The 10,000-nt window shown below is 43.9% G+C and overlaps 1 protein-coding gene across 1 annotated transcript in view; it reads left to right on the top strand.

The window, feature by feature from the left end:
* The window catches only part of kcnt2b (potassium sodium-activated channel subfamily T member 2b), a 124,625-nt gene that overhangs the window by 35,187 nt on the left and 79,438 nt on the right, over window positions 1-10,000 (top strand). The window contains exons 2-6 of the mRNA XM_063220083.1: window positions 872-951; window positions 1,848-1,953; window positions 4,969-5,022; window positions 7,296-7,344; window positions 7,929-7,988. Of these exons, the coding sequence (XP_063076153.1) occupies window positions 872-951; window positions 1,848-1,953; window positions 4,969-5,022; window positions 7,296-7,344; window positions 7,929-7,988 (349 nt within the window). The remainder of the gene's footprint in view (window positions 1-871; window positions 952-1,847; window positions 1,954-4,968; window positions 5,023-7,295; window positions 7,345-7,928; window positions 7,989-10,000) is intronic.

The raw sequence follows: 10,000 nt of genomic DNA, 5'->3' as shown, positions 1-10,000 counted from the left end.
ACCCGCACACATGTGCAAACTAATACACACCACACATTAATAAACACAAATGCACACACACACACACACACACACACACACACACACACACACACACACACACACACACACACACACACACACACACACACACACACACACACACACACACACACACACACACACACACACACCGACATATTAGTTGATGTTGATGAATATGTACATACAGACATACAAACACAGACATACAAACACATTGATGCACAAACTAACACACACACACACACACACACACACACACACACACACACACACACACACACACACACACACACACACACACACACACACACACACACACACACACACACACACACACACACACATTGGTTGTTAACAGGTACACAGGAACATTAATACACACACATAAACACCTAATTGCACACACACTAATAGCCAGACAAACACACACACACACACACACACACACACACACACACACACACACACACACACACACACACACACACACACACACACACACACACACACACACACACACACACACACACACACACAGGCCTGATTATTTAGTGTCCTATTTATGGCTAGCCCTGTAATCATTATAATAACAGACACAATCTCTCTCTCCCCACTTTTCTGATTTTCTTCCCTATTTCACTCTTTGTTGCATTCGTAATTTCTTTTTTTGTTCCCCTTTCTCATATACACTACATTCATTTCTGTGGTTCTCTGGTGGATTTGGTTGGCTTTTATTTTTTATTTTTTCTATTTTCTTCTTGTTCTTTTTTTTTTCTTTTGGCCCCACATCTCTTTCATCTGGTGTCACGTCTCGCTCCGCCTGCCGCCCGTCTCATCCCTCTCCCAGAGTGCAGGTAGAGTTTTATGTCAATGAGAACACGTTCAAGGAGCGCCTCAAGCTGTTCTTCATCAAAAACCAAAGATCCAGTGAGTTGTTTTTGTCTTGTTGGTTGTTGTTAGTCTGTGGTGTCTGTATACTTGGTGTGTACTTGTACATCTGTGTGTCTGTCTGTTTCATCTTCTGAGTCAAAAAATGGGTTGTCGACAGACAGTATTTTGTTATCATCGACTCTTGATGTGTTGTGTTGTGTTCTGTCGTGTTGTGTTGGTCATTTCCTGTCTTGCTGGCTATTTCATCAGGTGCATTGTGGGGGATGTAGTCTAGACACAATAGGCCGTTGGTCTCCGTGCTGTGATTATGTCCGCCGCCTCTGTGATGTGTGGGTGATGTGAGCTCATTGTGCTCATTGTGCCCCCATAATCTCATAATCTTTGCTTTGCTGTAGTTCTGTGAGTGTGACTGCAGCTGTGCGGTTTTATCATTAAGTTTGCCCTTACATGTAGGCCAAATAATGGTCAAGGCTCTATTAAGACTTTCCTCTCTTTTCTTCTCCTCTCCTCTACTCTCGTCTCTGCTATTCTGTTCTCTCATTTTTCCTACACACCTACTCTTTTCTTTTCTTTTCTTTTTTCTTTTTCTTTCTTTTCTCTTCTCTTCCCTGCTCCTCTCTTCTCGTCTCTTCTCATCCATCTCTCCTCTACTGTTCTCTTCTCTTCTCTTCTCTTCTCTTCTCTTCTCTTCTCTTCTCTTCTCTTCTCTTCTCTTCTCTTCTCTTCTCTTCTCTCCTCTCCTCTCTTCTCCTCTCCTCTCCTCTCCTCTCCTCTCCTCTCCTCTTCTCTTCTCTTCTCTTCTCTTCTGTCCCCCTCTCTCCTGTCCTCTCCTGTCCTCTCCTGTCCTGTCCTGTCCTGTCCTCTCCTCTCCTCTCCTCTCCTATCCTATCCTCTCCTCTCCTCTCCTCCTTCTTCATCCCTCTCCTCTGCAGGTTTAAGAGTGCGGCTCTTCAACTTCTTCCTGAAGGTGCTGAGCTGCCTGCTCTACATCCTGCGAGTTCTCCTGGACGACCCACGAGAAACAGACACGGAGGAGCGGTGAGTAAACTGATGAGCAGAAGAAAAGAGAGAGGGATGGAGGGATAGAAGAAGGGAAATAGAGAGACGGAGGGAGGGAGAGAGAGAGGAATGGTAAGCAGGTTCTCCTGGACGACCTGCGAGAAACAGACTCGGAGGAGCGGTGAGTCAACCAGAGATGGCCAAAGTAAAACTAGAAGTAAAAAAAAAACATGCCATAGTTTCCTTCCAACAACTTCACTGAGTAGCTGTTCTGCAGTTGCTATAGATTTATGTAGGCCTACTTGATTCCGCGCTGGTTGGGATCAAATCTGGGGGTTTTCTTTTTTGATTTTTCTCATTAACAACATCTAGCCAACTCATTACGTACAATGGAATAATTGGTACTAACCCACTATGTAATAGTATGTGCCGATGTTGTACTTACACCATTCATTTACTTTGGTCACCTCTGAGTGAGAGAGAGAGAGAGAGAGAGAGAGAGAGAGAGAGAGAGAGAGAGAGAGAGAGAGAGAGAGAGAGAGAGAGAGGGAGAGAGGTAGAGAGGGGGGGGTATTGAGGAAGGGAAATAGAGGGAGGGAGAGAGGTAAAGCGGGTTCTCCTGGACAACCCATAAGACAGATGCAGAGGAGCGGTGAGCAAACGGATGGTCAGAGGAAAAGAGAGAGGGAGGGAGACAGAGAGGGAGGGAGACAAGAGAGAAACAGAGACGGAGGAGCGGACAGTGAGCAAGTGAGCAGAGGAGTACACTGTAGAGGGATGAAGGGGGCCAGAGGACTGAGGATGGGAATGAGGGAGGATGGGGAAGAGAGAGAGGGGGAGGGTGGGAGATGGAGAGGAAGGGAAAGAGAGAGCAGGAGAAAGGAAAAGAGGGAGAAAGAGAGACAGAGAGCGAGGGAGGCTGGATGGGTTTCAATGACGAGAGGAATGGAAAAAGAGAGAGGGAAGGACAGAAAGGAGAGATACAGGGAATGAAGTAGGGATGAAAGGGCTAGATGAGGTGAGGATATGGATTGTCAGAGGAAAAAGGGAGGTGGTGGGAACAGAGAGGAAGGGAGAAAGAGAGGGATGAAGGATAGCCAGGAAGAAGGGTGGAAAGGAAATAGAGAGAGGAAGGGAAAGAGAGAGAGGGAGGAAGGGAGAGATAAAAAGAAGTAGGGATGAAATGGTGAGGTGAGTTGAGGTGAGGATATGGATGGTCAGATATGAATACCAAACAGCTTCATCCATCTGGGTTGAGTGTGATAACACATGCACAAGTGTGGGCCCTGCTGCCCATTACTGCTGAACGAACATCCGGAAATCAGGATATTCACTTGCATCCTGAGACAGGCATGGCCACAGTTGAATAACAGGGGAGCTAAGGACAAGTATGAGTAATAGATAGATAGTATGTTAGCATTATAGAATACGTAGTATTATTAGATAGTTTAGTATTATAGAATAGTATTATTAGTTTTAGATAGATTATTAGTAGAATGTTTCCCTTCATAGCAAAATGTACCGTACCCAGCTGAATGAAACTTATTATACATATGTTCTCCACATTTTCCCCATACATTGCATGTTCTCTTATTGTGCCTTTTTCGTAAGTCAAGAGCATCTGATAAATGTATTGAAATGTAATGTAATCTGTTCTAATACTGTGAGTTGTGAGCTAATACCTTGGCCAGGGGTCACCTGTAAAAGAGATACCATATCTCACTGAAGATTTTCTTCCCTGTTTAAATAAAGGTAACACATAAATAAGCAAACAAATAAATATATTACATTACCCTTAGCTGCCATTTTTTTCTCCAAAGTGACTTATAGTTATTTTAAGTACAGGGTATTAGTTTTTAGCAAATTTGGCCAAGAGAAGCGAACTTCGCCATTCATTCCTAAGAGGGAGGTGTAGGCAAGCTAACAAAAGCGAAGCGAAATTCTCTTAATATTATGCAAATGTGGAGGGAATTTCGCGTGTGGTGGCCAATCAAGTCACCAACAAAAAATGTTTTGTTGTATTTGATTCGCTGTGACGACCTGATGATGGTTGAGCTGTCAGAATGGAACACTGAATTTCGCCTCTTCTTGCTTCCCTCGTTTCGTCTCCATGTGTCCCGGGTATTACAGACCCTGGAGCAGTGTGGGGCTAGGTGCGTTGCTCATTCCATGGACTGAGATAGGGAGTGGAGGGATATAGGAAATATAGGAAATAATGAATAAATAAATGACAGTAAAGTACCAGGCGCTCTAAGTACACCTCTCCAGTCAGGAGTGGAGGCCACCTGCCAGTCCTTTGATCTGCCCACTGGGGGGCTTTTGGTGGCAAAGTGCTAATGAATTCCAGGTCAATAATAGTAACTACAGGCTGCATCTAATGGACATTGTAGTTCGATGTAGAAACTCAGGATTTCCTTTGGACTCCTAAAATGCTCTATCTTTGGTCCATCAATGGGAGAGGACTAACTGAAGCAAGAAAGGAAGGTTCACCGGAGCTACTTAGATGTGAAAATCTCAATTTTGATGTGACATTTCTATTTAGTGTCCAAGGTCTCAAGCTTTATGCCTACTGTTCCTAATTGTGGAAGTTGGATACACAACCAGACTTGATACATCTTCCTACATATTTGGACATATTTGGAGGCCTTGTGTTTCGTATATCAGAGATTTTAAATAACCTGTTCAGACACAGCGTTACAAATTTGCTATTACCAGAATGCCAATGACTAAGTCGTAGTGCATTGCTAAAGGCTCTGTGTTACGTAAAAGTAGCGAATTACTATGGTAGTTAACTTTTCAATTCACTGGTGGAACGGTGTGCATGAGGCTATAAGCTTGATTAACTCTTGTCCTGATGAAAATTAATTTGGCATAACCGAGCTACTCTGATGAACCTCCATTTCTTGCAGAAATTGTAACTCATTTGAATGGGTGAAGCGGGCCATCTGTTGGTTTTGGCTCGAGGATAAATATGACTACTCTACAAAGACTTGGCAGCTGCTTTCTTCCTGCCTAATATTGTACGCTGTTGTGTTTGTGTTTTTATTTTCTTAGCGCTGGATTTCTCAAACAAAATGCCTCATCACATAACAGGAGCCAGTTTGACTGGTGAGTCTCCTTCCTTTCCCTCTTATGTCCACATCACAACATTAATGATGTCTTCTGTTCTGTTTTTTACCAGGCAGTAGCTTGGCGGTATAACGTCATTATTTGAACTATTTTTAGCATTTTTTTAACCAACACTGCTACCATATTGATATAGTAATTTGTGGATATATGGATAGATGTGGATAGAAGTGTGCATCGATTATATCAAACCACTGATGTTAATAACTTGAGTCTACATCAACACTAAATAATAAATGAGACATTCTCAGCTAACTTCTTGTCTTTAAAAACATGACACATACTACATGCTATGTTTTGCCGCGGGCTCTTTCTGGTGGTTGAGGCCCACAGCAGTGTGTGTGTACTAGAGGCACACCCCTATGGCAGCCTGCTGTAATGATCTTAGACCACTGCTTGGATCAATACCACTTGGAGTCCCTCATCCCGCTGAGGAATGAGCGCTCAGATCTTTAGCGATCATACATACAGTACATGCACATGCTCCCTCCTCCTCCTCTCCTCTCCTCCTCTCCTCCTCTCCTCCTCTCCCCTGCTCCTCTCTTCTTTTTCCTCTCCCACAGTAGTCTACTTGGCTGCATGAAACAACTCATCATTAACGCGGATACTGGGCCGTGCAGTAATGAAGTGGGCTATTTAGGGGGAGACAGGCAGGTCAAGGGATTTCATTAGCCAGCCTGAGATTCCCCTCGTGCCGATCAAGCCGATTGATTTATTGGCATTCGGGGGTCAAACCTTGAGTCACACAGTGAGATGACAGAGGCAGGTGGCACAACAGAGAGAAACAGAGAAATATGAACTGAAATATAAAGGGAGGAGAGAGAGGGGGTTTGGGGGTTGGATACAGAGGTATATATTGGCAAATGGCACAAGGGAGAAACAGAACAATGTTTTTAAAAATGAACCCACATACTGTATAAAGGCTGGGGGGGGGGGGCAGTACAGGGAGAAGATGAGACGGAGTGGTGCAAGAGACGAACAGACAAACAGAAAAAAATAAGCAGAAATCTAAAAGGGGAAGAGGGGAGTTGGAGAGGAATGAGAGGGCGAGAGGAGTACACGTCAGACAGAGAAATAGAGAGATATGAAGAAAAATATGAACAGTAGAGAAGGGTTTGGAGAGAGATATATTAGGGGCAGGGTAGGTAGGTAGAGGTAGATATTGCCAGGTGGTCAATAACAGTGAATAACAGAAATAGAAAAAAAGAACAGAAGTACAGAGAGTTGAGGAGAGTTGGTGAGGAGGAGAGGGGAAGGTAGACAAAGGTGCATACAGTACAGATATTGCCTTTGTTTTCGTCTGTCTGTCTGTCAGTCAGTCTGTCTGGCTCCTAAAGAGGAGATCAAAAGGCAGGCAGCGGGCTGGGGCCACCTCAGGGGGTTGGCTTTGAACACCATGCCTTCATGGCCACCACTGAACATCAAGTCCACCACACCAAGCTCCTGTTTCTCTTAAAGGGGTATGCCACTATTTTGGGGCTTAATACAGTTAAAATCGTTGGTTGGGGTTTATAAAGGTGGTAAAGTGTCTTATTTTTCATGTTAAGCGTTGTCTTGCTTTAAGACAAGTTAAAAGAGGGAGCATGTCGCTAAACTAGTGAAAGTCAATGGATCCATGTAGCATGCTACAATGCTACATGGATCCATTGACTTTCACTAGCTTAGCGACATATTCCCTCTTTTAACTTGTCTTAAAGCAAGACAACGCTTAACATGAAAGATAAGACACTTTACCACCTTTATAAACCCCAGCCAACGATTTTAACTGTATTAAGCCCCAAAATAGTGGCATACCCCTTTAATATGTAACGTTTCGGACAGCACGCACTTCATCTGACTGCAGGTCCTCACTCCTCTCTGGCCGGGGGGGTCACCCCCCCAGCTGCAGACCAGAAACTCAATTTCAAATCTACAACAAAGGAATCAATAGTTTTTTTTTCTCAGATTGTTGATTGATTGTTTTTAGATATTTTCCACAATGTATCATTACAGAGATGCAATCGACTCTTTCTGTCATTGGCTGGCTCAGAGGGAGGTAGCTTGCTTGGCTATTACATGCTCTGTATTGTCAAATGAGCATACAAGGTGTGTGTGTGTGTGTGTGTGTGTGTGTGTGTGTGTGTGTGTGTGTGTGTGTGTGTGTGTGTGTGTGTGTGTGTGTGTGTGTGTGTGTGTGTGTGTGTGTGTGTGTGTGTGTGTGTGTGTGTGTGTGTGTGTGTGTGTGTGTGTGTGTGTGTGTGCGCCTCTCTTCTCAGGTCTCTCATCATTTGGGTGAACCGACCTCTGCCCCTCTGGGCGCTGCAGGTGAGAAGAAGCCTCTCTCCCCTTTCATGCTCTTCATATAGTAGCTTCTCTCCCCTTTCATGCTTTTTATATTAAAACAACCCTCTTCTTCACCAGTGTCCTTTACTTGTCTGTCACTCTTTAAAATGACATCACACTATCACACTTTCTTTTTCTTTTTCTATTTCTTCTTGTACTCGCTCTCGCTCTCTCTCTCTCTCTCTCTCTCTCTCTCTCTCTCTCTCTCTCTCTCTCTCTCTCTGTCCTGTCGTCTTTGTTCTGCTGTCCATCTATCAGTGTTCAATGAGCTGTGTCATAATGGGAGAGTGTAGAGTTTTTGCGAGGGCTTTGTGAAACTAGATGTGTCTGTCTTGGCTCTATCTTGTACCCCCCCCCTCCCTCTCTCTCTCTCTCTCTCTCTCTCTCTCTCTGTCTCTCTCTCTCTCCCTCTCTCTCTTATCTCTTTTTTCTTATCTGCCTCTTCCTTCAACTTTCTTCAGCCCAAAGCCCATTGTGTCTTAACTCTGGTGTGTGTGCGTGCGTGCGTGCGTACATACGTGTGTATATGTGTGCGTGTGTCTGACTGCTCTCCTTCTAATTTTCAGGTGTTGGTAGCCTTCATCAGCTTTTCAGAGACCATGTTGCTGGTGTACCTCAGCTACAAGGTAGTTATCATTATTATCAGTTTTATTCATTTATTTCTTTTTTATTATTATTATCAATACCATTTTGCTGTTGTACTTCAGCCACAAAATGCAAAGACCACAATAACCCACAATAGACAGAGCATTGTGAATGCTCCTTGAAATATGTTGGGAAATGATAAAGGTCTGCAACACTGTTTATGTTTCCAAACAAAGCTTAATAGCGCCTTGGTGCTGAACAGTGTTGTGGACCTTCAGTTATCTTCTGTTTGGTCCAGCATCTGTGCTACTGTGCACACATTCTCAGACTTTTCTCAGACATTCTCAGACTCTTTCAAAAATAACACAAAAATGTTCTGCCACTAAAGTGCATATAGATTTCTGGGAATCCCTTGTCCACAAGTCACTGAAAACATGTTTTACAGCAGGCTACCTGAAAAAGACCAAGGGGAGTATTCCAAGAACACGGCTAAGTGATAAACCTGAATAAGTTAACCTACAAGAGGTGGTAGATCTGCTTATATATAGCCCACAGGTGTCAGTTAGTGAAGAAAACAAGGACTCCAGGGTCTTGGATTAGGTGATGTACTAAGTGAAAGTGAAAGCCCACTGGGAAACTCCAACTCCCATTGTCATTGTGACACAGCACTCCACAGCACACAAGTGAACACTGCACACTGCACACAACGAAATTGCATTTATGCCTCACCCGTGCAAGGGGGCAGCCCTCAGTGGCGCCCCATGGGGAGCAGTGCGGTGGGACGGTACCATGATCAGGGTACCTCAGTCATGGAGGAGGATGGGGGAGAGCACTGGTTGATTACTCCCCCCACCAACCTGGCGGGTCGGGAGTCGAACCGGCAACCTCTGGGATGCAAGTCTGACGCCCTAACCGCTCACCCATGACTGCCCTACTACTACTACCTCAAGGTTAATTTAACCTGGATTACTACTTAGCCAGGTTCTTTTCATGCTCCCCAGCCCCCGCAATCTCTTTCCTTTGAATGTATAACTTTGATTTCCCTCAAGTCCATCAAATGTGAGGACGTACAGATTATTTGAATATTTCTCCACTGTCTGATGACTTTGCTCACCCTCGGCTTCTCATTCCCATTCTGTACAATGGTTGGCCTTCACACAAACTCTGTAGGCAAGGCAGAACAGGGGACAGATCCCCATAGTCCAGTGGTTCCCAAACTTTTTCAGCGGGGACCACATTTTGGACTTTGGATTATTTTCGTGACCTTTTTGCTTTTCTGTCTGCTCTTACTGATGTTCTTAGGCTGTACAGTGAACTTTAGTGTTTAGAAAGATGCTTCCAAATAAAATGTATTATTATTTAGGGGAATTCCTGCGATTCTCCTGGCTGGAGGTTTTCTTTTTAGTTTTTTTTTCTGTAACAACAATGTCTAGCCACCTCATTAGGTGTAATGGAATAACTGTTGTAACCGCTATGTAAAATAATATCATGTGCTAGTGTTGTACTTACACCATAAAATGTACCTCTAACTTCACTTTGGCCACGTCTGCTGTATGGATGGCGGATGTATGTGGGTTTCATCAGGATGGCTGCTGGTGGGGGAATGTTCAGTTCAGTTCAGTTCAGTAGATTTATTTGTCACATGGTGGAGAAATAAATGAATGTGTGCAGTTCAGAGTTTAAATGCACGCTACATATGACTATTTGTGTTTCCAAGTCGAGTTTAAGGATGGTGGACATCAGTGACGTGCGGTGGGGTTTGTCGCTAGTGAGGCACTGACTTTTTAAAATCAGATTTTCAAATATATGCACAAAAAATATTTGCTAAATTGGCCTGCCTATACGTTTATTAAGCAGCTCTTAGCATAAAGTATTTTAAATTGCATCTTTGGCCCAGAAAGAATGAAAAGTAAAATGGCATTTCAGTAGGCTACCCTACCTCCACACACAGAGCATACCATACAGTGTCACACTGTATTACACAGCAAACCACAGAGCACTATGAAGGATGCCACAGGCTGAACTGGCCACACAACACCATCATGCCACATCA

The sequence above is a fragment of the Engraulis encrasicolus genome, chromosome 2, assembly GCF_034702125.1.
Source record: "Engraulis encrasicolus isolate BLACKSEA-1 chromosome 2, IST_EnEncr_1.0, whole genome shotgun sequence".
NCBI lineage: Eukaryota > Metazoa > Chordata > Actinopteri > Clupeiformes > Engraulidae > Engraulis > Engraulis encrasicolus.
This window is presented reverse-complemented; position numbering and strand designations above follow the sequence as displayed.